The sequence below is a fragment of the Erinaceus europaeus genome, chromosome 4, assembly GCF_950295315.1.
Source record: "Erinaceus europaeus chromosome 4, mEriEur2.1, whole genome shotgun sequence".
In the NCBI taxonomy this organism is placed as follows: domain Eukaryota; kingdom Metazoa; phylum Chordata; class Mammalia; order Eulipotyphla; family Erinaceidae; genus Erinaceus; species Erinaceus europaeus.
The window spans coordinates 44,786,791-44,813,879 of record NC_080165.1 but is presented as its reverse complement, the minus strand read 5'-3'; the positions used below and the strand labels follow the sequence as shown (position 1 = coordinate 44,813,879).

Genomic DNA, 27,089 nt, shown 5'->3' with positions numbered 1-27,089 from the left:
ACCCCCACTAGGTCCTCTCTCATCCTTCTTGGATCTGTATCCCTGACCCCAGAGTCTTTTACTTTGGTGTAATACGCCAATTCCAGTTCAGGTTCTGCTTGTGTTTTCTCTTCTGATCTTGTTTTTCAACTTCTGCCTGAGAATGAGATTATCCCATATTCATCCTTTTCTTTCTGACTTATTTCACTTAACATGAATTTTTCAAGCTCCATCTAAGATCGGCTGAAAACGGTGAAGTCACCACTCTTAATACCTGAGTAGTATTCTATTGTGTTTATATACCACAACTTGCTCAGCCAGGGTGGTAATTCTTAACTCATGATGTTTCACCTGAGTTTAAAAAGTACTTGGATGAATTTTATGAGAACTGTGGTGGTTATCTTTGGGAGGTGGGAGGATGGGGACACAGAACTTTGGTGGTGGGTGCAGTGTGAAACTGTGATCTTAAATCTTGTAACCCACTACTAATCACTAAAAAATGGAAAAACTACTTTGATGTTTGTAATTTTCTTTTTTTTTTTCCTTTTTATTGATAGAGGCAGAGGAATTGAGAGGAAAAATTGAGGTAGAGAGAGAAAAAGAGAGATACCTGTAGCATTACTTCACTATTTGTGAGACTCTCCTGCAGGTAGGGACTAGAGGTTTGAACCTGGGTCTTTGCACATGGTAAGGTGTGTGCTCTCCTGAGTATTCCCACCTTGGGCCCCTCCACTTCTTTTCTTCCTTTTTTGGTAATAGTTCCTGTTGTTACTTGAGCATTAGGCAACTTGAAGAGGCATCATAGCACCCATATTAATAAAATTAGTTTTGTTTTTTCACATTTAGACACATGTGAGTAATATTATACTAATGTTCCTTTTTTAAAAAATAAGTTGTTTACTTGGATGATGAGTGCTTCTAAACTCATACTGTAATGATTATTAAAAATGGAAATTAATATATTAAAGAGAGTAAGGTAACCAATACTTTGTAACAAAGAAAGAGAAGGTTCTTAATTTTGATCACATCTCTTTCTTGAATTGAAAACACAACAACCTGGGTGAAATATACTTCATATTCATAGCTGGAGATAGTTCTGGTCACATGGCTCATAGTGTCAATGAACTGTGTTTGAAACCTACCTATCACTGATTTCTAACTCCTCACAGTCTTAAGTTTGAATCCAGACATTTAGTCAACTGATTGTTTTGTCTTGTGATGATAAACAAGATATCTCATTTCTCTCTTTGCTGGTTTTGTGGCTGAAGTTATAGATCCACGAATGTCCTGTGTCTGATTATATGAAACTATCAATTGACAACCTCATCAGCTAGTTTATACTATATAGGTGGAGTCTGTATTTAGTTGCATTTACATCCCTGGTATCTATTGGTGATCTTAAATGTGGATTTTTTTTTTTTTTTTTTTTTTGGTGGGCTGATTTTGTTTCCTGCATCATGGATTCTTACACAACTACACCAACCCTTTGCCTCCCCCCCCCCCACTTTATTTATTATGGAGAGAGGAAATTCCTCTTTCAACTGGTTTTAAATTTGTTTCTACTTAAACTTTTTATATGTAACTTCTAATTGCCACAGAAATGGGTAATGTTTTCATGTGCTTTTGCTTTTATTCATTTGGAGAAAGAGTTGATTTAGATGTCTGTGGTTTAAAAAAGTGTAGTTAGTTTCCTAATTATGTCATGACCCATGAAATCAGTCTGTTTTTTGCTTTATGGGGCTTTCTGAAATAACACTTCTTCTTGATCTGTAAATTACATCATTGTCTGACCTGCCTTTAAGTGGCATTCCTTCCTCCTTCTATGCTTTGTTGTTATGCCAGAGAAGGGAAAGAAAATTATTCAGCAGGGTTGTCTGAATAATTGTGGGAGGCAGGGTAACCACTGATTAAAAAGAGGTGGGCAGGGCACAGTGGTGGTATCGAGGAGGGAGCCTCCAAGATGAATGTAAAATAACAATGCCAAAAATATCATTGAGCTGTTCATCTCATATTCACTCCTACCTTTGATAAGTTTATATTGTTAGGAAAACTGGAATGGATTTCTTCTCCTGGAGCTGTATCCTGCAGTGGTAATGAGAATATGGGGAAAGGGAAAGAAGGAAAGAACTGTACTTTTTAGAAAAAGGACTGACATTTTACAAATGTTAAAAGTTGACATCCCAGATGCTCTATATGCTATATGGGTCTAGAGTTAGCTTATGATAATGTCACAGACTTTGTTGACCACGATCTCATATTTCTTCACATATGTTTCTCATATATTTTGTAGGAAAAATGTATGAATAAGGTTTTATTCTCAACATAAAAATGTAGTTATATGAGGTGATAGGTGTGTCAACTGATTTCATTGTGGTAATCATTTTGCAATATATACATAAATCAAATTCTTATGTTGTGCACCTTAAACTTGCACAATCTTATTTATCAGTTATGTCTCAATAAATAAAGCGGGGAAAAATCAGATCTTATTAAAATAGTTGCAACAGACTGTATTTGTACTTTAATTTCTTTTTTTTTTCCTTCCCCTTCTTCCCATCAGTTTGGTTCTGTGAATTGCCTTAAAACCTTGTATCTGACCAAAGGCCAGCAGAATGGATGGCAATCTGAAATAAAAGTTTTAATGAAGGGCCTGGGGAAGGTGGAAAGCTCCTGGGACCAAGAAAAGCAGAAGCCAGCACTCCTGTCTGAGGAGGCCTGAGTGCCAGCCAGAAGGATCACTGGTGGGGTTAGAGCTCAATTTGAGAGAGTAGTTCTTACTAATATTTAAAATGCTTCTCTTAATCTGTCTTCTTCACCTACAAAAAAAGCCAATAGGAATATATTTACATATCATTCTCTTTTTGAAATGAGAATGGTCTCTGAGTTACAATCTTATTGCCAATTTGCTGTAAATGATGGTGATAAAACTGAAGAATTAGCACAAGGACTGGTGTAAGGATCCTAGTTGGAGCGCTGCGCTCCCCACCTGCAGGGGAGTCCCTTCACAAGTGGTGAAGCAGGTCTTCCGTTGCCTTTCTTTCTTTCTTTCTTTCTTTCTTTCTTTCTTTCTTTCTTTCTTTCTTTCTTTCTTGTTTCTTTATTGGGGAATTAATGTTTTACATTTGACAGTAAATACAATAGTTTGTACATGCATAACATTTCAGTTTTCCATATAACAATACAACCCCCCACTAGGTCCTCTGAAGGAGCTGTATTCCCCCCCCCCCCCCCAGTCTTATTTTGGTGCAATACACCATGTAGGTGTCTTTCTCTCCCCCTCTGTCTTCCCCTCCGCTCTCCATTTCTCTTTGTCCTATCCAGCAATGACAACAATAGTAACTACAACAGTAAAAAACAACAAGGGCAACAAAATGGAATAAATAAATAAATAAATAAATAAATATTTTTTAAAAACCCCTGAAGAATTAGATTGAAGTATTTTTCAGTCTCTCTTGGTTTTTTAGCTTTGCTTCAGGCCCAATTTTTTAGATAGAAAGAGAAAGATAGGGGGCAGGGAAAGAACAAAAGTTATCTTTTCTACCACATGAGACACGTTGATCAAGTTTTATTATTTTTTTGCTTATTTAGTTCTTATTGCCACTAGGGTTATTGATGGGGTTTGGTGTCTGTACAAATCCTATGAATCTACAGTTCCTGGCAGGCACGTACCCCCACCTTTGTTTCCTTATATAGGTCAGATAGAAATTGAGAAGTGATGGGGAAGGGGTAGAGAGAGAGGAAGAGAGACACCCATAGCACTGCTGCACTGCCCATGAAGCTTCCACCATTGGTGGAGACTGGGGGCATAAACCTGGATCCTTGAGCATGGCCATGTATGTGCTTAACTGGGTGTACCATCATATGACCGTAATAAATAGATTTTTTTTTTTTGTCTCCAGGGCTATCACAGGTGCTCAGTGCCTGCACTACGAATGAATCCACTGCTTCTGGAGGCCATTTTTTCCCTTTTGTTGCCCTGGTTGTTTATCGTTGTTGTTATCGTTGTTGTTTTTGGATAGGACAGAGAGAAATGGAGAGAGGAGGGGAAGATAGAGAGGGGGGGAGAAAGATAGACACCTGCAGACCTGCTTCACGCCTTGTGAAGCGACCCCCCTGCAGGTGGGAAGTCGGAGGCTCAAACTGGGATCCTTCCGCCGGTCCTTGGGCTTTGTGCTTTGTGTGCTTAACCCATTGCGCTACTGCCGGGCTCCCTCAATACCTTTGTAAAACAATACTGCTGCCTCTTAAATTTTAAAGAGCTATTTACCTCCACAGCATTTTTTGGCTTTTTTTTTTTTTAACTGGATAGAGACTGCTTGAAATTGAGAGGGGAGGTAAGATAGGGAGAGAGAGAGAGAGAGAGACACCTTCAGCCCTGCTTCACGAGTCATGAAGCTTTCCCCCTGCAGGTAGGGACCAGGCTCTTGAACCTGGGTCCTTGTGCACTATGATGTGAGCATTTAGCCAGGTGCACTACCTGCCCCCCCTTTTTATACTGAATCGTTTCAAAGCTATCTTTTTTCTTTTTTTGAATGATGACAAAGTTTCTTATGGGTGAAGATATTTATTTGTTCACTAGCCTTGAATATTATTTTATTTACCACCAGGGTTGTCACTGGGACTTGCTGCTGACGCTAAGAATCCATCTCCCTGGCCATTGTTTTCTCACCCCCCCTCTTTAAAAATTTTTTTATTATCTTTATTTATTGGATATAAACAGCCAGAAGTTGAGAGGGAAGGAGGAGATGGAGAGACACCTGCAGCCCTGTTTCACCACTTGCAAAGCTTTCCCCCTGCAAGTGGGGGCCAAGGGCTTGAACCCAGGGCCTTTCACAGGCACTATAACATGTCGCTGGACTAGGTGCGCCACCACCCGGCCCCTCCCCCTCTCTTTTCCTTTATTTATTTATTTTTAAAAATTTTATTAGCTTTATTTATTTATTGGATAGACAGTTAGAAATTGAGAGGGGAGGGATAGAGAGAGTGAGAGACAGAGAGACACCTGCAGCACTGCTTCACCACTTGTGAAGTTTTTCCTCTGCAAGTGGGGACTGGGGGATGGAATCTGGGTCCTTGTGCGTTGTAACATGTGCGCTCAACCAGGTGCGCCACCACCGGGCCCCTCCCCTCTCTTCTTTCTATTTTACATGATAGGACAGAGGGAAATCGAGAGGGGTAGGGGAAGTAGAGAGAGAGAGAGAAAGAAAGAAGGAAAGACAGACACCTGCAGACTTGCTTCACTCCTTGTGAAGCATCCCCCCCCACAGGTGGAGAGTGGGGCCTTGAACCCAGGTTCTTGTGCATGGTAATGCATACAGTCAACCAGGTGTGTCACTGCCTGACTCCTGAACATTATTTTTAAAAAATGTATACCTACTTGCTTATTTACATAATTATTATTATCATCACCAGAGCTTTAGTGTTTGGGTGGTTGGAGAGAGACAGAAACAGAGAAAGAGAAAAAGTTAACAAAACTTCCTTCAGTACCTTGAGGGTCAGGTTTGATCCTGGTTCATGTGCGTGGCCAAAAACTCAAGTGAGCTACTTTACTGGCCTATGTGAGTATATTTTATACTCAGGAACATTTTCTCTGACTACTAGCTAGGCTGCCTATGTTCTTAACTGATCACGCCCTACTATGGTATATATCAGAATGTGTGGGTTTTTTGTTTGTTTTCTTATATTACTATATAAGTAATATAAGTGTAGTAGTTCATCTGGTTACTGAATGACCAGACCAGAATGGGTCAAAGATATAAACAGGGAGAATAACAACACTGACCAGTTTGGAAGTCTTTCATAAATTGATACCCTTCTGAACTACTCTCTCAGCCAACTGGTCTACCTTCCATCCCTGACTGTAATCAGGATAGAATTTGAATAATGATGATGATATTCAACATTTTATTAGACTCAGTCAGTACCTATTATAATAGCTTTTATTAAGAATATGAACCTATGACCCTGGAGGTGACAGTGGAAAATGCTTGAACTCTCAAGCAAGAGGTCTTGAGTTGTATCTTCAGCATTGCGTATACTAGTGTGATGTTCGGGTTCTCTCCTTTTTCTCATAAATACATGAATATATATATATACCAGCAGCAATGCAAATCTTAAACATTGGGTAAAAGTACTAAGGACAATGCAGTACAAAATTTCAAATGATGTTGATTAGTAGGGTGAGTTTTCCTGACAAGTCTGAGAAGGTGGTTTTGGACTGCTGTTCTTTTTATTCGGTTCCTGAAAATATCTTCCTATTATACAAGGCAATACCTCAGTCTACCTATCCTGAGAAACCTCCCCCCCTTTTTTTTAGCTATCTCTTGCAGTGATGCACTCATATTTTTATTTATAGGGATGACTCAGTCTTACATGGGCTTGAAAACAAATATTCAATGTAACTCCTTTTCTGTTTTGCCCCTTGTTCTTGAGTAATTCTGAGGCTTTATAGCATAGTCTGTAACTATGAACCTAGCACAGATTAATGGCATTTTTATTAATATTCTTTTACATCAGTAATATCTAGTTTTTTGAGCTTTCTGTTTCTCTCAGTCTTCTTAATTGTGCTTTATCAGCTTATTTAAATTAAAAGATTTGATATACAAATCCTAATTAACTAGGTAAGTATTCTACTAAAACATTCTTTCCAATCATTGCATTTTTATTTTTCATGCAGTGGAATAACTACTGTGATTTTTTTGGGTAGTGAAACAGACAAAAACTACATTCGTTAAAAATACTTTGAATGTTGGCTCTCTCACCCTCTGCATTTTTGGAACAGATTGCTTTTTCAGGCTGCCAGCAGAATATGAAAATTCCTTATACATCCTGTGCTTGAGCACAGTTCCTGAGGTATTCCTTTCTTTGGCAATTCTTATGAAAACACATGAGGGAAAAAGTGACTTTCCTATTCTTTTCTACCAGACACTACTTGTTTCTCATATAATGAGCAGTTTATAATGTAAGAGATACTCAGAGTAGATAGAACCCCTGATTCCTCTTTCCTGGCAATTTATGCAAAATTAGATGTGATATATCCATTTTCCTTCCTTGTATGCCTCAGCCAATCTGTCCTGCTTTACGGTTAGCTATATTTAAGCAGACAATGTTCCTACAGTTTTGTTAAGGTCTGTCTTTACTATCTTGCAGCCAACCTTGCTACTAACTTGGGGAAATTTAAACCTGAGGGCAACTATCAGGTTTCTCTTCTTTCCAACATGCATTCCCTGCCAAGATTCTTTTTCCCCAGTGAATTCTTGACACCATATATGAAGCTTGGTCACATTTGTTTTAACTGTAAAAGTAATTATAATTGTTACTGGTTTAAATCAAGCAGTAGTATGGAACATTCAAGTCACTTTCTTACTTAAGTAAAATCTGAAGTCTGAGGCAAAACAAGTTGAGAAGCCTGTAAGAAGGAATTACCACCTCTTTGAAAAGAATATGTTTCTTTCTTTCTTTTTTTTTTTTTTTTGTCTAACCCTGGATTGGAATGGGGTGTGTGTGATTTGTCAGTGTACCATTCAAGGTGTGGCTTCATCAGAAAACCAGAGGGATATGGCAAGTGTTAGGCCATTTTTCCTGTGGGCACCTTCTGAGCCTTTTACTAGTCTTTGGGATTGTGAAAAGTTTTCATGTTGTGGAGACCAGTAACTTTTTTTGAAGTGTTTATTTTTTTAAACTTTATTTATTTATTATTGGATAGAGACAGAAATTGAGAGGGGAGGAAGAAGGTACAGAGGGAGGGAGAGAGACACCTGCAGCCCTGTTTCACCTCTCATGAAGCTTTCCCCCCTGCAAGTGGGGACCAGGGGCTTGAACCTGGGTCCTTGTGCAGTGTAATGTGAGCGCTTAATCAGGTGCATCACCGCCTGAGTCCCAGAGACCAGTAACTCTTAATAAAACATAAATGAAGAAACAGTGGGACACCTGAGAACCTTTCATAAACATTTCAAGTGCAAGGTGTGGGGTGCAGGGTGTTGGGAATCATTAGAGAGATTCAGGATGCTCCATTTCAGGGAGTCAATGGTGAAAGGATTTCTTTATTTTTTATTTTCCCTTTTGTTACCCTTGTTTTTTATTGTTGTAGTTATTATTGTTGTTATTGATGTCGTCATTGTTAGATAGGACAGAGAGAAGTGGAGAGAGGAGGGGAAGACAGAAAGGGGGAGAGAAAGAGAGACACCTGCAGACCTGCTTCACCACCTGTGAAGTGACTCTCCTGCAGGTGGGGAGCCAGGGGCTGGAACCGAGATCCTTAAGTCCTTGTGCTTTGCGCCATGTGTGCTTAACCCACTGTGCTACCACCCGACTTTATGTTTTTTTTTAAAGTGTTCATTATATGTCATTCACTTTAATCTTTTATTTAAAAATATATTCTTTAACCAGAACACTGCTCCACTCTAGCTGATGGTGGTGCTGAGGCTTGAACCTGGGATCTCTGAGTCTCAGGCATGAAAATCTGTTGCATAAGCCACTGTGCTATCCCCCCTGGCCTGTGCCACTTGCTCAAAAATCTTTTATGTGTAGAGTGAGAAACTAAAGTGGTTTCTAAACTGTGCACAGGGAAGGTTCTAGTTCCTGTGATGGTATCTGGGAGGCTGCTGAAATAAAGGTCAGTGAAAATCTGACTGGAGATCACAGAGTTTATTTAGCCATACATCTGCCTTATTTCTATGATGTGGTGGGGATTTATGTAAGATTGCATTTTTAATAAAATTCTATTGCTTTAAAAATATCTAAAGCCTTTAGGGAATTGGTATTATTGTACACAGAAAAGTAAGTCACTTCTTTGTGAAGAATCCTTTTGGATTGTTCACATCTTGAAAAGATAAAATGTGTTTATTTTTCCTCCTCTAGTGTACTAAGTTGTAAATACTGTCTAAATTGGAATGCTTGGATTTCCCCCCCTTTTTTACAAACAAAATAGATCTCTACCTTTAAACCATTTGTATCATAGAAATATTTTTATAGGCAAAATATGTTTTAAATTACATATATTTTTAACCACTTTGAGGTGTGATTGATAACCAAAAAAAAAAGCTATCCATATTTAATATAATAAACTTGATGAGTTTGGTGATAAGTGCTAAAAATAAAGCAGGCTGGGGGTATGGATTGACCTGCCAGTGCCCATGTCCTACAGAGAAGCAATTATAGAAGCCCAAATTCCCACCTTTTGTATACCATAAAGAATTTTGGTCCATACTCCTAGAGGAGTAAATGTAAGGGGAAGATGATTGAAGAGGCCTGAGCCCCAATTCCATCAAGACCCAAAGAGAAGGGGGTGGGGAGGGGGAGGAAGGACACTTGGAAGTAGTAGGCATGACTTAGAAAGGAAGAGAAGTCAGGATCATAGGAAAAAAAAGGGCTAATATATAAATATAGGTAGATAGTTATAGAAATAATAGTCAACCCCTATCATTAATCTTGGGAAAACTAATATAGTTTTCAGTGGAGGAAATGGGGACACAGAACTCTGGTAGTGGGAAAGGTGTGGAATTCTACCTCTGTTATCTTATAAATTTGTAAATCAATATGAAATCACTAATAAACAAACAAATAAACAAACAAAATAAAGCAGGCTACAGATAGAGTCTCTTCTACTAAAATTGTGTTTTATTGTGTCAGCCTTTCCCAGACATAGTATCTTAGACCACTCAGTTGGAAATCACTTGGTCAGTGTGAGTGAGGCCTTCTGCTCACAGACCTCTGCTGTTCTCTAAAGGGAAGTGATCTTGCCACAAACCCCTTATTTCCTCTTCCTTCTGACTCTTCAAGTTTTTCTTCTGTTGTTGTTGTTGTTGCTGCAGGAGCGTCACTGCTTTTTCAGATAAAAGGAGACAGAGAGAGGTAGCAAGACAACACAGATCAAAGCCTCATCCAATGTAGTGACGGCTGGGCTCAAACCTTGGGTCTTGTACATGAGGCAAGTGCACTCTCAACGTGAGCTATTTTGTTGGTCTTTTTATTTTGTGTACTTCTTTAGGTCTCCTGTCTGTTATGGGATACTGCCTGACTTAAGCCATAAATTTTTTATCTTTAAAATTTGATTTGTTGGATTTTTTTATATTAGTCTATAATTGTGGAACAGCATAATGTCTATAGTTAACATGATTTTGTATAATTAAACATTTCTGAAAAGTATATCTTATAAAAACATAAAATAATAATAAACAGCTTGAGACATAAGGAATAATTGTTTTTTTCTGAAGTAAACCTAGATAACTTGAAAGCTTGGAAAAACAGTATTTATCTATTCCTGCCAGGACTCTTAAAAATAATTGATATTTGTGGTATGGGATGGTTCTAGCCTCTATCATTTCCCATCTGCCCCACTCAGGAAATTTTTTTGGTTACATATCTTCTTGTTTTTGACTTGGGACTTCTCATTCTAATGGGAAAGATAAGTCAAATTATGTGTAAGAGCAATGTTGAGAAAACAGATTAAAAAATGGTAATTGTGGGAGCCTGAGACTGTGCATGGTATGAACTGGGAGGATTTGGACAAACAGGTGGCAGTTGTTTTTTTTAAGCATCAATTGAGAAGAGGTAACATAATTCATCTTTATCCCTACTTTCTCTTAACTTCGGAAATATCTTTTAGAATTTCAAAATCCTGAATTTGATATGCAGGTTAATTTGAATTTACTCTTAGATAATAGTGAATTTATGATTAAGATAAGAATATTATTTCTCAAAATTTTACTGGGTTTTCCCCTTAAAGTCTCATCTTGGGAGTCAGTCATTGGTTGATTTCCAATTTAATTCACTTTAATCAAGTTTTCTACTATTACTCAGGGGATAGATAACAAACTTTAATTAAGTACTACAGTTTGCTAGAATTTGTGACTGGTGGCTTTTTCTGATAAGACTTTTTTTTTTAAATTTTTTTATTTAAGAAAGGATTAATTAACAAAACCATAGGGTAGAAGGGGTACAACTCCACACAATTCCCACCACCCAATCTCCATATCCCACCCCCTCCCCTGATAGCTTTCCTATTCTCTATCCCTCTGGGAGCATGGACCCAGGGTCATTGAGGGTTGCAGAAGGTGGAAGGTCTGGCTTCTGTAATTGCTTCCCCCCTGAACATGGGCGTTGACTGGTCGGTCCATACTCCCAGTCTGCCTCTCTCTTTCCCTAGTAGGGTGGGGCTCTGGGGAAGCTGAGCTCCAGGACACATTGGTGGGGTCTTCAATCCAGGGAAGTCTGGCCGGCATCCTGATGGCATCTGGAACCTGGTGATGCAAACTCTAGTGTACTTCTGCTTTCTTACTTTGGTGCCATACTTGATAAGACTTTTTAAAAACTTTCCTTAATGGGGGATTAACGGTTTACAGACAACAGTAAAATACAATAGTTTGTACATACATAACATTTCCACATAACAATACAACCCTCACCAGGTTCTTCTCTCCCATCATGCTTCAGGACCTGAACCCCCCACCCCCAGAGTCTTTCACTTTGGAGTAATACAACAGTTCCAGTCCAAGTTCTGCTTAGCGTTTTCCCTTCTGATCTTGTTTTTCAACTTCTGCCTATAGTGAAATCATCCCAACTTATCCTTTTGTTTCTGACTTACTTCACTTAACATATTATCTTTGAGGTCTATCCAAGATAGTGTAAAGAAGATGAATTTACCTTGGAGCCTCAGGAATAAGAGTCTCTTCTCGGGGTCGGGCGGTGGCGCAGTGGGTTAAGCGCATGTGGCACAAAGCGCAGGGACTGGCGTAAGGATCGCAGTTCGAGCCCCCGGCTCCCCACCTGCAGGGGAGTCGCTTCACGGGAGGTGAAGCAGGTCTACAGGTGTCTGTCTTTCTCTCCCCCTCTCTGTCTTCCCCTCCTCTCTCCATTTCTCTCTGTCCTATCCAACAACGAACGACATCAACAATGGCAATAATAATAACCACAACGAGGCTACAACAACAAGGGCAACAAAAAGGGGAAAAAATGGCCTCCAGGAGCGGTGGATTCATGGTGTAGGCACCGAGACCAGCAATAACCCTGGAAGGAAAAAAAAAAAGTCTCTTGTCATAACCATTATGCCATCTACCCCTGTTCACATTTCTGTTTTTCCACATAACAATTAAATGCCTGTCTAGTACCTCTTCTGCCATCATGTTCCAGGACCTGAGCCCTCCCCCCACGACCCCAAGGTCCTTTACTTTGATGCAATACACCAGACGAGTCCAAGTTGTTTTTTGTGTATTGTTCAACTTTTTTTTTTTTTTTTTTAAAGTTGGATTCATTTCATTGAAGGTGCCTTTAAAATTTAGATGGAAAAGAGTTCTGCCAATATTTTCCTCTAAGTGTTTGATAGTTTCTGGTCTAACATCCAAGGGGTGTTGAAATCCCTACTATTACTGTGTTGTTGTTAATATATTGCTGTAGCCCTTTCAGTAGATGTTGGATGTATTTAGATGGCTTCTCATTGTGTGCATAGATATTAATAATCATTAAGACCTCTTGATTGATGGATCCACTGAGCATTAAATAATGTCTATTCCTATCTTTTTAAATTTTATTTGTTTTAAGGTCTGTTGTGTTAGATTGAGAATAGCTGTTTCTGCTTTTTTTTTTTTTTTTTTTTGTGGTCTATTGGCTTATATGGTAGTTTTCCATCCTTTCACTTTGAGTCTGTGTTTGTCTTGTTGAGTTAGGTGGGATTCCTGCAGGCAACATATTGTTGGGTTGTGTTTTCTGATCCATCTTCCTACTCTATGCCTTTTAATAGGCGTATTCAAGCAATTGACATGTATTGATGTTATAGAATGAAGATATTTTAATGCCATTATTGTAAATTTTAGAGTGTTCTGATGTATGGCATGTTTATGATTAAGCATTTGAATATATATATATATCTTGCCATTGTCTTCTGGCCTTTAGTATTTGTATGAAAAAATCTTCTGCTAATCTTATGGGTTATCCTCTGTAATCTTACAGGTTTTCTTCTGTAGATGACTCTTTCTCTTGCAGCATTCAAGATCCTTTCTTTATCCTTATTCCTTTTCATTCTAAATATGATGTGTCTTTAAGTCTGGGTTAATTCTGTTTGGGACCCTGTGAGCTTCTTAAACCTTTATGTTTTTTTATATTACCTAGAGTAGGAAAGTTCTCAGATACTATGTCCTGTAGAATGCTTTCTTCTCTTCCCTTTCTTTCCTCCTCTAGCAAGCTGATAATGCATATATTACTTATTTTGAAGTCATCCCATATGTCTCTGTTGTTTTTTTCAGTATCTCTTTTTTTATATTTTTTAATTTCTTTATTGGGAAACTAATGTTTTACATTCGACAGTAAATACAATAGTTTGTACATGCATAACATTTCCCAGTTTTCCATATAACAATACAACCCCCACTAGGTCCTTTGTCATCCTTCTTGAATCTGTATTCTCCCCTCCCACCCACCCCAGAGTTTTTTACTTTGGTGCTATACGCCAATTCCAGTTCAGGTTCTACTTGTGTTTTCTCTTCTGATCTTGTTTTTCAACTTCTGCCTGAGAGTGAGATCATCCCATATTCATCCTTTGGTTTCTGACTTATTTCACTTAACATGAATTTTTCAAGGTCCATCCAAGATTGGCTGAAAATGGTGAGGTCACCATTTTTTATACCTGGGTAATATGTATATATATATACCACAGCGTGCTCAGCCACTCATCTGTTGTTGGACACCTGGGTTGCTTCCAGGTTTTGGCTATTACAAATTGTGCTACATATTGAACATATGTGTACACAGATCTTTTTGGATGGGTGTGTTGGGTTCCTTAGGATATATCCCCAGGAGAGGAGTTGCAGGATCATAGGGTAGGTCCATTTCTAGCCTTCTGAGAGTTCTCCAGACTGTTCTCCACGGAGGTTGGACCAATTGACATTCCCACCAGCAGTGCAGGAGGGTTCCTTTGACCCCACGCCCTCTCCAGCATTTGCTGCTGTTACTTTTTCTGATGTATGATATTCTCATAGGAGTGAAGTGGTATCTCATTGTTGTTTTTATTTGCATTTCTCTGACAATCAGAGACTTGGAACATTTTTCATGTGTTTCTTGGCCTTTTGGATCTTTTCTGTGATGAATATCCTGTCCATATCCCCCCCCCCACACTTTTGGATGGGGTTATTTGTTGTCTTATTGTTGAGTTTGGCAAGCTCTTTATATATGTTGGTTATTAAACTCTTGTCTGATGTATGACATGTAAAGATCTTCTCCCATTCTGTGAGGGGTCTCTTGGTTTGGGTAGTAGTTTCTTTAGCTGTGCAGAAACTTTTAAATTTTATGTAGTCCCATAGGTTTATGCTTGCCTTAGTAGTCTTTGTAATTGGATTCATTTCATTGAAGATGTCTTTAAAATGTATGCGGCAAAAAGTTCTCTCAATATTTTCCTCGAAGTATCTGATAGTTGCTGTCTAACATTCAAGTCCTTGATCCACTTGGAGTTTACTTTTGTATTTGGTGAAATATAGTGGTTCATTTTCATTCTTCTGCATGTTTCAACCCATTTTTTCCAACACCATTTGTTGAAGAGACTCTGCTTTCCCCATTTAATAGTCTGGGCACCTTTGTCAAATATTAGATGTCCATAGGTTTGGGAGATTACTTCTGGGCTCTCAGTTCTATTCCGCTGGTCAGTATGTCTGTTCATGTTCCAGTACCAAGCAGTTTTGATGACAATAGCCCTACAATACAATTTGAGATCTGGGAGTGTGATGCCTCTGGTTCTTTCTTTCTTCTCAAGATAGTTTTTGCAATTCTAGGTCTTTCCTGGTTCCAGATAAACTTTTGTAGCATTTGTTCTATTCTCCTAAAAAATGTGCTTGGGGGGAGATGGGATATAGCCCAGCGGGTTAAGCACAGGTGGTGCAAAGCACAAGGACTGGTGTAAGGATCCCGGTTTGAGCCCTGGCTCCCCACCTGCAGGGGAGTTGCTTCACAAGTGGTGAAGCAGGTCTGCAGATGTCTTTCTCTCCCCTCTCTGTTTTCCTCCTCCTTTCTCCATTTCTCTCTGTCCTATCCAACAACAATGACAACAATAATAACTACAACAATAAAACAACAAGGGCAACAAAAGGGAATAAATAAAAATATAAAAAAAATTAAAAAATATATGCTTGGGATCTTGATGGGGATAGGACTAAATTTGTAGATGGCTCTGTGTAGTATATTCATTTTGATGATGTTAATTCTTCCAACCCATAAACATGGAATATCTTTCCACTTCTTTGTGTCTTTTTCAATTTCCTTGAGTAGTGACTCATAATTTTTAGTATACAAGTCTTTTACTTCTTTAGTTAGGTTTACTCCTATATATTTTATTGTTTTTGTTGCTATAGTAAAAGGAATTGATTTCTGGATTTCAATTTCTTCTAACTTAGTGTTTGCATAGAGGAATGCCACTGACTTTTGAATGTTAATTTTGTAGCCTGACACCTTACTGTATTGCCTGATGATATCCAGAAGCTTCTTGCTGGATTCCTTAGGTTTTTCTGTGTATACTATCATGTCATCTGCAAATAAGGAGAGTTTGACTTCCTCTCTTCCAATATGTATCCCTTTAATTCCTTGCTCCTGCCTGATTGTTATGGCAAGAACTTCCAACATTATGCTGAATTTCAGTATCTCTTAATCTCTTTTTTCATATCTCTTACTTCTTTTTTAGTTTTTTCTAATTCATCCTCAATTTTGCTAGTTCTGTTTTCTGCCTCACTTGTTCTATTCTCTCTCCCTTCTTTTGTTTTCTGTAGCTCAGCTATTTTGTTACCCTGTTCTTATACTGTGTTAGCTAGTTCAGCTAGCTATGCTCTTAGCTCAGCTATTTCAGCTTTTAGCTCTCTAATTACCTCCAGATAGATTTTTTAATTTTTAAAAAAAAATTTTATATTTATTTATTTTACCCTTTTGTTGCCATTGTTGTTTTTTATTGTTGTTGTTGTTGATGTCATAGTTATTAGATAGGACAGAGAGAAATGGAGAGAAGAGCAGAAGACAGAAAGGGGGAGAGAAAGAGAGATACCTGCAGACCCACTTCACCACCTGTGAAGTGAGTCCTCTTCAGGTGGGGAGCCAGGGGCTCGAACTGGGATCCTTACGCAGGTCCTTGTGCTTTGTGCCACATGCAATTAACCTGCTGCACTACCGCCTGACTCCCTTAGTTAGTATTTTCTTTCAGTCTCATTTGCTGCTTCCCCATTTCTGATGATATTACTTTCAAACTTTTCTCATTCCTGTGACTAATACCTCTATTAGTGTTTGGATGTGGTCCTCAAAACCCTTTGGGGGGTTTATCTGGGCTTTTGCTCTGGTTCATTTCTCTAATAATTTCTTCTTGGTTTAACCATTGTATATGGTGTGTTATGAGGTTCCTCTCTCAGTACTAATCATGCTTGCCTGTATTAACTCCTGTCTAAGTAAGGTACTTAAATAATTCACAGTTATGGAGTCTTTCCTTGTGTTCTCAGGTGATATTCTTTGTTATTCTTAGTTGATGGGACAGTAGAGAGAAGCTGTTACTAGTTTGTGCTGGTTACTGATGGCCAGCAGGTGGTGCTATTGTGATCTCTTGGCTTCTCTTGTTTTTATGATCTTCAGCTGGTGGGATGGAGGGGCAGGTTGATTGCTTTGGGTTCTCTTGTGGTCACAAATGCTCTATTTTGTGTTGTGTCCGTGCCTTAAATTCAGAAAGCTAAAAAAAAAAACCCTTGAGTCAAAGATTGAGAGATTTTAAGCCCCTTTATCTTTTCTTCTGGCACTCGGAATAACCTTCCCTGCTTGCTGCACTTAAAGTGAAATCACCAAAATGGTGCAGCTCAGTGCCATGCTGCCCAGGGCTCTAATTTGACTGTGCTGTTATTCAAACTGCGCCCCTTTTTGCCCCAACCACACTAGAGCACCACCAGAGGCTGTAGATTATGACTTCAGTTGGGTCTCTTGTATTTACTTGTTGTTTTGGGAGGAGAGATTATTGGATCCCTGTTATTCCATGGCTAGACCTCCCCGGAGTCTTCCCTGATATGACTTTAAGAAGTTGTAGTTAGCTGTTATAGACATTTTGCTTTTCATATGATCTAATTTGTTTTCCCCACTCTTGTCTTAGTACTTTTGTGGCTACATTTTTGATACATAAGTGACAAGTATATTAAGTAGTTTCTTTTGTCCAAAAATTGGAAGGAAGGAAAAGAGTCTAGTTCTTACTGAGGGAAAGGGCATTTACAAATATTTCTATGGCAGAATTTGTTAGAATTTATCACACTGTTTAAAATAGTAAGAACTTTAATTTTTTTATCAGAAGTGGATAAATGTGAAACCTCTTGATACATTATTAATGTGAATATACGGAAAGGCTATTTTAATAATTACCTTCTTAAAGATATATTTTATGAATAAAAGCAATTTATGGGAAAATCTTCAGTTATAATATAATTATTATTTTTCAATATACAAATATCCCTTTATATAGTCATGTTATGTATGGAGACAGCTTTTGTTTCTGTGCCACTGTAATGACCTTAAGTATTTAATAGCTGTAGTGTAGCTAACTATAGACAGTCTCTTTCTCCATATTCCACTCTTCTTTTCCTCCCTCCTCCAACATAACACATGATATCTACTTGTGAGACAGCTCTGAAGTAAAGGCATTGGACTTGTCTTTAGAAGGTGGAGGTCTCAGGTTTTACCCTACTATATATAAACTCTCAATATTTTGATAGATTACTTCTCAGAAACTCAAGTCACCATCATGGTTTCAAAAAATTAAAATAATATATGTGAAGAAATACAATGAATACTTCTGCCCTATTGCTTTTTTTGTTTGGTGTAAATACACATAGCATACATTTATTGTGTCCACCAATTTAAAGTGTATAATACAGTGATGTTAAGGATATTTGCAGTGTTGTGAGCCACCACATTATTCATTTCCAGCAGTTTTTACCTCAAGCAGATACTCTGTAATAATTAAACAGTGACTCTATTTTCCTCTCTACCCAGCCCCTCTGATTTTTACTTTCTATTACTGTTATTTTCTTCTTTCTATATCTGTGAATTTGACTAAACTAGGTTCTTTATAATTGGAACTGTTTGGTATTTGCTCTTTTGTGTCTGGTCTGTTTCATGTAGCAGAATATTTCCAAGGGTCATTCAAATTGTAATATATGTCAGAATTTCTTTTCAAGGCTGAATAATACTATACTACATGCATATACTTTATCCATTTATCTGTTGATGAGACTTTTGAATTATTTCTGTCATTTATTGGTCATTGTAAATAGCATCTATAATGTTATGAACATTGGTGTACTGGTATGTGTTTGAGTCCCTTTATCAATTCTTTAAGGGATATATACTTAGAATTTCTGATATAATCAGTGAATCTCTTATAGTGTTTTTTTTTTTTTTTTTAACTTTTTGAGTTGTAGTCCATTTTTATATATTTTTTGAATCTATTGAAATGGCTGTGATGATATGACTCCTAAGTATCATATTTGTTCATAGTGGTATTTTAATTTCTGTAGGTTACATAATATGAGTCAGGATATTGAAGTTACTTTAAATTCTTAGAGATCATTGAGGCTGATATTTGCTCTACTGGATCCCAGGTATATTGGTCGAACTACAGCTGTATCATTGGATGTGACATTCTGATCTTTGGTTCTTTCTGTAGGGATTGAGAATTCTGAAGAAGGATAAAGTCACGCTGATGGGATCAGTTGGTAGGCTCCACTATCTCACCATGACTCCTGAAAAGAAGATGCCAGGAGACCTCGCTTTGGCCCCCCTTGTGACTTGCAAACTCTGTCTGTCTGAACAGTCTTTAGACAAGATGACTACACTCCAGGAATGCCAGTGCATCTTTTGCACAGCTGTAAGTTTTCCTTGATGTTTTCATTCCAAGTGGGAAAAAAAGGGAAGAATTCTAAGTGTACAGGGCATGTTTCTGTGACTTACAGAAAATCTGCAAGTTTGCTACAATAAGACTTTGCATTGGAAAAGTAATTATATATTTGTACTTGTTTTCAAATAGTACCTTGAGTTACAGATCCAGTATTTATGGTTTTGAGGCAAAATGAAATATGTATGTAACATTTAATTATTGACTGAATAATCAAAGTCTGTCCTTACCATTCTAACTAAGAGTAAAATAGAGATATTTCTAACATATCTTAACTACTGTCATAAGAAGCTCACCAGATATCTTTAATAATGGAGAAATTAGGGGGCTGAATTTTCTTTCATATACCTGCATAGCTCCTACAAAGCATATAGTATACAACTGTTTTTTTTCTTTGTCATGCTGTCTTTTAAACATTTCCTTTATATTTACAATATGATGAATGCTTAGTTCTATAAAAAGAGAACCCTGTGGGCTTGCCTCCTTTAGTCTGATAATATTAATGGTCATAGTCAATGACTTTTATTACATTTCCTTGAAAACTGGTTGATTATAGAGGAAACTAGGACAGGAAGCAGACTGATGAGTTCAAAGTAACTACTAGATGGGTGAACCTATGTGGTAGTATTCAAATCTTTATTCACTAAAATATGTTTTTTGCTTTGACTATGGGCCGGGTTCTCTGCTGGATGTTGGGAATACAAAGATGAATCACAGGGAAGATGGACACATTGAAAGAATTATGTAAGAGTATGGTGAAATCAGGACTGGCTAGACATAGCATTCCTGGGAGTGCTCCACCTCCTGTGAGGATAAGGCAGCTTCCTGGTGGCAGTGATATCTGAAAAATGCAACCTGATGTTCAAGGGCCCAGCCTAACCTTGACACATTTTTGTTTGGGACCTCAGCTGGGATATATCAAATGACAAACTTTGTATAAATTTATTATGAAAAAGTAAAATGGTGGTATGGTACAGTTACTGTGGAATTTCGTAGACCTAGAACTAGATGAACTAACATGTATGTGTACCTACCTGTCTCCCATATATGCTTTAGCCATGTTGTTAAACTAAGAATGGATGGACTAAGTATCATCCAGGAAGAGAGGAGAGTACAGAATGATTTTTAAACATAAAGGAGAGGGACTAAAATCATTTCTCGTGTTTGAATTTCAGGATACAAATAGTCTAAGTAATAGCATTATCCATTTATTCACCAAATAGCTGGGAACAACATCTACCTCTCAGCAATTGTACTAAGGCACCAGTTTGTCAGTTAAGATATCATACTTCATCAGAGAACCTTGTTCTTAGGAGGAACAAGAAAGTCACAAAGTAAATGTACTAAATAGGTAAATCATGTAGTATTAGAAAAGCAGGCAAGCAGAATCAGGAAGTTAGAACTGTGGGTGAGGGAATGTTGGAGTAATAGCAAAACAAATCAGGAGGAGGCCTCACTAAGTGATATTTGTGTTCTTTCTTCTTCATCTTGTTAACTTGTGCTGCTTTATAGGAAGTGAGGAAATGGTCTTGTCTTCACAGGGTGGCTTCATTTTCTTTTGGTCTTGCTTTGTTTCTAAATGCTGTTCTTAAAAAAAAAAATTCCTCTTACTTTCTCACGTATGTTTTGGACCCTTGTTAATCCTTGATACCAATGAGTCAGAAGTAACATTTGGTGAAGCCAGGATGGAAAATTTTATCTGATGACTACTGATGTCTACAAGGCATATATGGAATTCAGTTTTTGCTCAGAGATTAAGTGTGAATATCAAGTTTGTGTGTTGGTATTGTGTTACTAGTACACAAGCAAATATTATACTTCATATTCACAATTTGTCAAAGTGAACAAATTATTTTCTCAATAGATTTCAGTTCCCAGTTGAAAACAGCACAACCATTTCTCACTTCTCATTCAGCAGTTTGGGGTAAGAGTTAGTACAATTAAAATATTCTGTCATCTGGATTCATACTTCCTTATTGCTGGGGAATTCTTAAAAGCAGAAAGTCAGATGACTTGATATTTTTGGTATTCCTACAATATTGAGACTTCTTGTACCTATAAACATTAAGATTAGCTTCCTGATTCCCTATTCCCTATCATTTGCCACAGTAGTTGTATATATTCAATTATATTTGTGCCTCTAAATTTACAGTTGATATCAGATTTACCACACCCACCAAGTTCTGTCTCTGCCCCTCCCCACATCCCAAAGATAACCACCATAGATCTCACAAGTCTTAGAAACAATTTGCTTATTTCTGTCCTGTTTGGATTTTTAAACTAATTTTTATTTGTAATAATTTGTTATAAGATTACAATGTATAGTTCCACACCACACCTACCATCAAAGTTCTGTATCCCTACCCTCCAATCTCCCAAACACCATAGTTCTCACAAATCTCAGTTTACTTACTTCTGTTTTGTTTAGATTTTTATAATACTTTTTATTTGTAATTAATAATTTATTACAAACTACAAGATTATGATGTTAGATTATGATGTCTGATTCCACACTACACCCACTACCAAAGTTCTTTTTAACCCCTTTCCATATCCCAAAGATAACCACCATAGTTCTCACAAGTCTTAGAAACAGTTTGCTTGCTTCTCTTTAGTTTGGGTTATTTTTCTTTTGGCATGTTCATGTAAATCAGATCTCTAGATTCCACATATGAGTGAAACCGTTTGGTAATTGTCTTTCATCTTTTTATTTATTTCATTAAGCATATCATCTGTTTTGATTGTAGAGTAGTATTCTTTTTTAATATTTATTTATTTATTTTCCCTTTTGTTGCCCTTGTTTTTTTAAATTTTTTATTTATAAAAAGGAAATATTGACAAAAACATAGGATAAGAGGGGTACAACTTCGCACAATTCCCACCACCAGAATCCCTAATCCTATCCCCTCCCCTGATAGCTTTCCTATTCTTTAACCCTCTGGGAATATGGACCCAAGATCATTGTGGAATGCAGAAGGTGGAAGGTCTGGCTTCTGTAATTGCTTCCCCGCTGAACATGGGCGTTGACAGATTGATCCATACTCCCAGCCTGCTTCTCTCTTTCCCTAGTGGGGAAGGGCTCTGGGGAAGCAGAGCTCCAAGGCACATTAGTGGGGTTGTCTCTCCAGGGAAGTCTGGTTGGCACCATACTGGCATCTGGAACCTGGTGGCTGAAAAGAGAGTTAATATACAAAGCCAAACAAATTGTTGAACAATCATGGACCTAAAGGCTGGAGTAGTGCAGATGAAGTGTGTGTGTGGGGGGTCCTCCATTTTATAGATAGCTAGTAGGCATATTTTAGTTATAGTTCAAAGGGCCTGTAGCTATACTAGTGTTTTTTTTTTTCTTTTTCTTTTTCTTTTTTCCTGAGCCTGAAATCTGGTGTGCAGGTGGATCCTAATTATTGTCTGGGGAGATGATGTCATGTCTGGGAAAAGGACCAGAAAGCTGGATCAGGGAAGAGAGTAGCTCCCTAATATGGGAAAGGGGTATAAATATTTCTGTAAATCCCATGGATTTGATGTGATCTGGGGCCCATAATTAGCTTAGGAGCCTTTATGACCTCTACATCCCTCTAGATCTGAGCTCACATTCTGTGGTCATGAGTAGGAACATTCCATGCTTCCCCAGTATCGATCCATCTTCCTCAAGTGTAGCATAGAGTATGTTGTCCATCCTTCCTTCAGAGGATGGAACATTCTCTACCATTGTTGATCCATGTTGAGGTCAAGGTCCTATGGGGGCCCACAAAGGGGTCTATTTTGTTGTTACTGATAGAAATGACTGGTAACAATGGAGAGAGGGATTTATTTGAGTTCTAGGCCCATCAAGTCTGTTTGGGAATCTGAGGATTCCCCAGTTAGGGCCCCAGCTGATGGCTTGGCCTGATAGTGATTAAAGAATCATTGTTAAAGTATGCCAGTCTCTTGCCCTTATTCAGCTTTTGTAGTCCTTGGTTTGATAAGGTTAGCTTTAGAGTGAGTGAGAGAACTGTAATAGGAAGTAGGTGAGGAGGGTATCTAGGTCTAAATGGACACTATTTCATTATGAACTTGATACAGACTATTGTGTATTTTTGCTTTCAGTTATATTTTTTGCCCTAATTTATGGATACATATGAACATATGCTCTATCTTACAGGACCTGGCCTATATTTAAGTTTTGGGACTTTGTTAGGAAGTGAACCTCCTGGAATGGAATTAGAGAATATCATGAAAGGAAAGGTCTCACCCGAGTGATGAGGTTGAAGGGTTGGCAATCCATGCCTGACGTCTCTGTGCACAGTCTGAGGTGAAGCTTGCTGAGATGGTACTCATTGCATTGATTAGGTTGGAATCGCGAATGCAATATCATTGGGCCTGACTTGAGAGAAGCGTGTAGGGAATTGAGCCCCACCCCAGAGGTTCCAGGATTGGGAGAAACATAGGCTCAGTAGAGGAAGTGGGAGATTCCTGTTGTCTTAGGGTTTGAGAAGACATAGATGTTATTGCAGTAATCACATTGTTTGGCAGTTGGGTTAACTTTGAAAAATCTCTTTGTTAGGATTTGCTGTATCATACACACCATCCCCATATTTTATGTCCTTTGACATTTGCATATAGCTATATCACCAGTTGCTTTTGTTCTCCCTGGACTAAGTTTTTAAGAGAGTCAACATATCAAAGACTCAGCCTATGTATTAAAGAGACTCAGTCTGAGCTTTAAAAAGTTAGAGACATTCAATCAGTTTTTCCCCTCTCATATTAATTAATGATTTATATGACTACACATTGATAGGAGTGTACATCAACACCATTCCCACCACCAAAAGACTGTGTCCCATCCCCCACCCCATCCATCCATCCTCACCCTCCACCCAGGGTTTTTACTTTGGTGCCCTACTACCAATTAGATCCTGCTTTGAGTTTCCCTTTCTGTTATTCTTTCTCAACTTCTGTTTATGAGTGGGATCATTCTATAGTCGTCTTTATCTTTCTGACTTAGCTCACTTAACATAATTCCTTCTAGCTCCATCCAAGATGGGTCAGAGAAGGTGGGTTCATTCTCCTTAATAGCTGCGTAGGCCCTTTTTTTTTTTTTATTGTTGTTGTTATTGACATTGTCGTTGTTAGGACAGAGAGAAATAGAGAGAAGAGGGAAAAACAGAGAGGGGGAAAGAAAGATGGTGGTATTCTATGGCTTGCCTATTGTATATATGTTTCTTATTTGTGCTATATTTTGTTTTGTGGTTATCATGAGTATTTTGTTGAATTTCCAATACCTGCAAGAGTTTTTTTTTTTTTTTCCTATTTATTGGCCTTGGTTCACCAGCATTGGCCTGTATCACTCTATTTTGCTTTCCCCTTTTCCTGTGTTTGATTTTCCCTGTTTTTATATTCCTGGTTCTATTCTAGTACTTATCATCTCATTAAAAATTGAAATTACTTTGCTTCTTTTCATGTGGGACTCGTCTCAGTAATTCTTGCAAGGCAGGACTGGTAGGGGCAAATTCTTTCAGTTTCTGAATGTTTGAAAATACCTTTATTTCTTCTTCATGTTTGAAGGATAATTTAGTAGGATACAGTATTTGTGGCTGGCAATTGTTATCTTTTAATATGCTAAATATGTCCTTCTACTCCCTTCTTGCCTCTAGAGTTTGTGATGAGAAATACAATGAAAACCTGATGGTTCTTCCTTTGTATGTGCCTTTATTCTTTTCCCTGGCATCCTGCAATATTATTTCCTTATCACTGTTTTTTTTTTTTTTTTCACAGTAATGTATCTTGGAGTATGTTGTTTTGAATTCAAAAATTTAAGTGTGCATTCACCTACTTGGATTTTTATATTTTGAACATTGCTCAGGTATGGACAAATTCTGCTAACCTTTCTTTGAATATGTCTTCTACTCCTCTATTTCTTCTTCCTCAGAGATCCCAATAACTTTGATATTTGTGTTTCTGATGGAGTTTGCTATTTCATGGAGAAGTTCTGCATTTTTTCCTAAATCTTTCCTCTCCATGTGGGGTATGTGTGTGTGTGTGTGTGTGTGTGTGTGTGTGCTAGTGATTTACAAAATTACAAAATAACAGGGATACAATTTCACTCTGTTCCCACTACCAGAGTTCTGTGTCCCACTTCTGTCTATTGGAAACTACAGTGATTCTCCCAAGGTCACAGATATGGGTTGATTATTCTTTCTTTCTTTTTAAAAAATATTTATTTATTCCCTTTTGTTGCCATTGTTGTTTTATTGTTGTAGTCATTATTGTGTTATTGATGTCATCATTGTTGAATAGGACAGAGAGAAATGGAGAGAGGAGGGGAAGACAGAGAGGGGGAGAGAAAGAGAGACACCTACATACCTGCTTCACCATTTGTAAAGCAACTCACCTGCAGGTGGGGAGCCGGGGGCTCAAAATGGGATCCTTATGCCAGTCCTTGTACTTTGTGACATCTATGCTTAACCCACTGCCTTACCACCTGACTCCCTGATTTTCTATGTCTGTTGTATGCTTTACATTGGGTAGTTCTCCCCCACCAAGAGAATTGCATCAGTCCTGTTAATTTCGTGGGCCTGCTTGGCCCCGCCCCGGAGGAACCCCGCCAGAGTTTTAGAGTGACAGAGTTGGAGGGTTCCTGAGTTCCAGAGTAAGAGAGAGTGCTTGCGCCACCCCGAGTTCTGTTTGGTGATTAGTTTGTCTTAGTTTATGAATCGTTGCTCCTGAATAAAGAAATACAGCTTCCCTGCCCAGCCGTTGTCTCCACGTCTCTGTTACCCGCCCGTGAAGCCAACCCGCCCAGCAAGAGCCTCCGAATTTTAACAACATATGTCTGTCTGTCAGTCTATCTATTTCCCCCATCATTTTCTTTTCTATAGTCCTGCCTTCTCTTCCATTTTCAGTCACAGCTATACCCATTACTACTTCTGAAAGTCTTTCCTTTTTTTCCTCTTCTCTCTCTGGGTCTTGATATAATTTGGTTTCCAAGCCCTCTGGTCATCTTCCTATAACATTTCTCCGCCTTTGGGAGTATGGGCCAAACTTATTTTTGAGATGTAGAAGGGAGGAGTTCTGGTTTCTATAATTCTCCACTGGACAGGGACTTTGACAGGTTGATCCATACACCCAGCCTGTTTCTATCTTTCCCTAGTGGGGTAGGGTTCTGGGAAGGTGAGGTTCCAGGACACACTGGTGAGGTTGTCTGCCCCCTTAAATACTGATTAAAGCACACACATCACTATGTGTGAGGATCTGGGTTCAAGCCCCTGGCCTCCACCTGCAAAGGGGAAGTTTCATGAGTATTTTAATTCTTTCCTACTTTCCTCTCCCTCACTATTTCTCTTTGTCCTAGCAGATCCAACACCCATTCATACTCAAAACACTATAAAAAATGGGAATAGGTGGGAAATTCCTCAAGATCGTGGAGTCCATATATAGCAAACTTACAGCCAACATCATATTCAATGAAAAGAAGCTGAAAGCATTCCCCCTCAGATCGGGGAATAGGCAGGGCTGTCCATTATCACCATTACTCTTCAACATAGTATTGGAAGTTCTCTCCATAGCAATCAGGCAAGTGAAAGGAATCAAAGGAATACAGATTGGAAGGGAAGAAGTCAAGCTCTCACTATTTGCAGATGATATTATAGTATACATAGAAAGTCCTAAAGAATCCAGCAGGAAGCTACTGGAAATCATTAGGCAGTATAGCAAGGTGTCAGGCTACACAATCAATGTATAAAAATCAGTGGCATTTCTTTATGCAAACACTAAATCCAAAGAAGAGGACATCCAAAAGCCACTCCCATTCATAGTCACAACAAAAATCAATAAAATACTTAGGAATAAACCTGACCAAAGAAGTGAAAGACTTGTATACTGAAAACTATGATTTGCTATTCAAAGAAATAGAAAATGATACCAAGAAATGGAAAGACATCCCATGTTCATGGATTGTAAGAATTAATTTCATCAAAATGAAGTTTCTCCCCAGAGCCATATACAAATTTAATGCAATACCCATCAAAGTTCCACCAAGTTTCTTTAAGAGAATAGAACAAAAACTACAAACATTTATCTGGAACCAGAAAACACCTAGAATCACCAAAACAATCTTGAGGAAAAGGAACAGAAATGGAGGCATCACACTCCCAGATCCTCAAACTATATTATAAGGCCATCATCATCAAAACAACCTGGTACTGGAACAAAAACAGGTACACAGACCAGTAGAACAGAATTGAAA

The 27,089-nt window shown here is 38.2% G+C and overlaps 1 protein-coding gene across 3 annotated transcripts in view; it reads left to right on the top strand.

The window, feature by feature from the left end:
- The window catches only part of RNF144B (ring finger protein 144B), a 248,435-nt gene that overhangs the window by 123,059 nt on the left and 98,287 nt on the right, over positions 1-27,089 (top strand). For all 3 annotated transcript variants that reach the window (XM_060189308.1, XM_060189307.1, XM_060189309.1), the window contains one exon: positions 18,638-18,838. In XM_060189308.1, coding sequence (XP_060045291.1) covers positions 18,674-18,838 — 165 coding nt within the window. In that variant the 5' untranslated portion in view covers positions 18,638-18,673. The remainder of the gene's footprint in view (positions 1-18,637; positions 18,839-27,089) is intronic.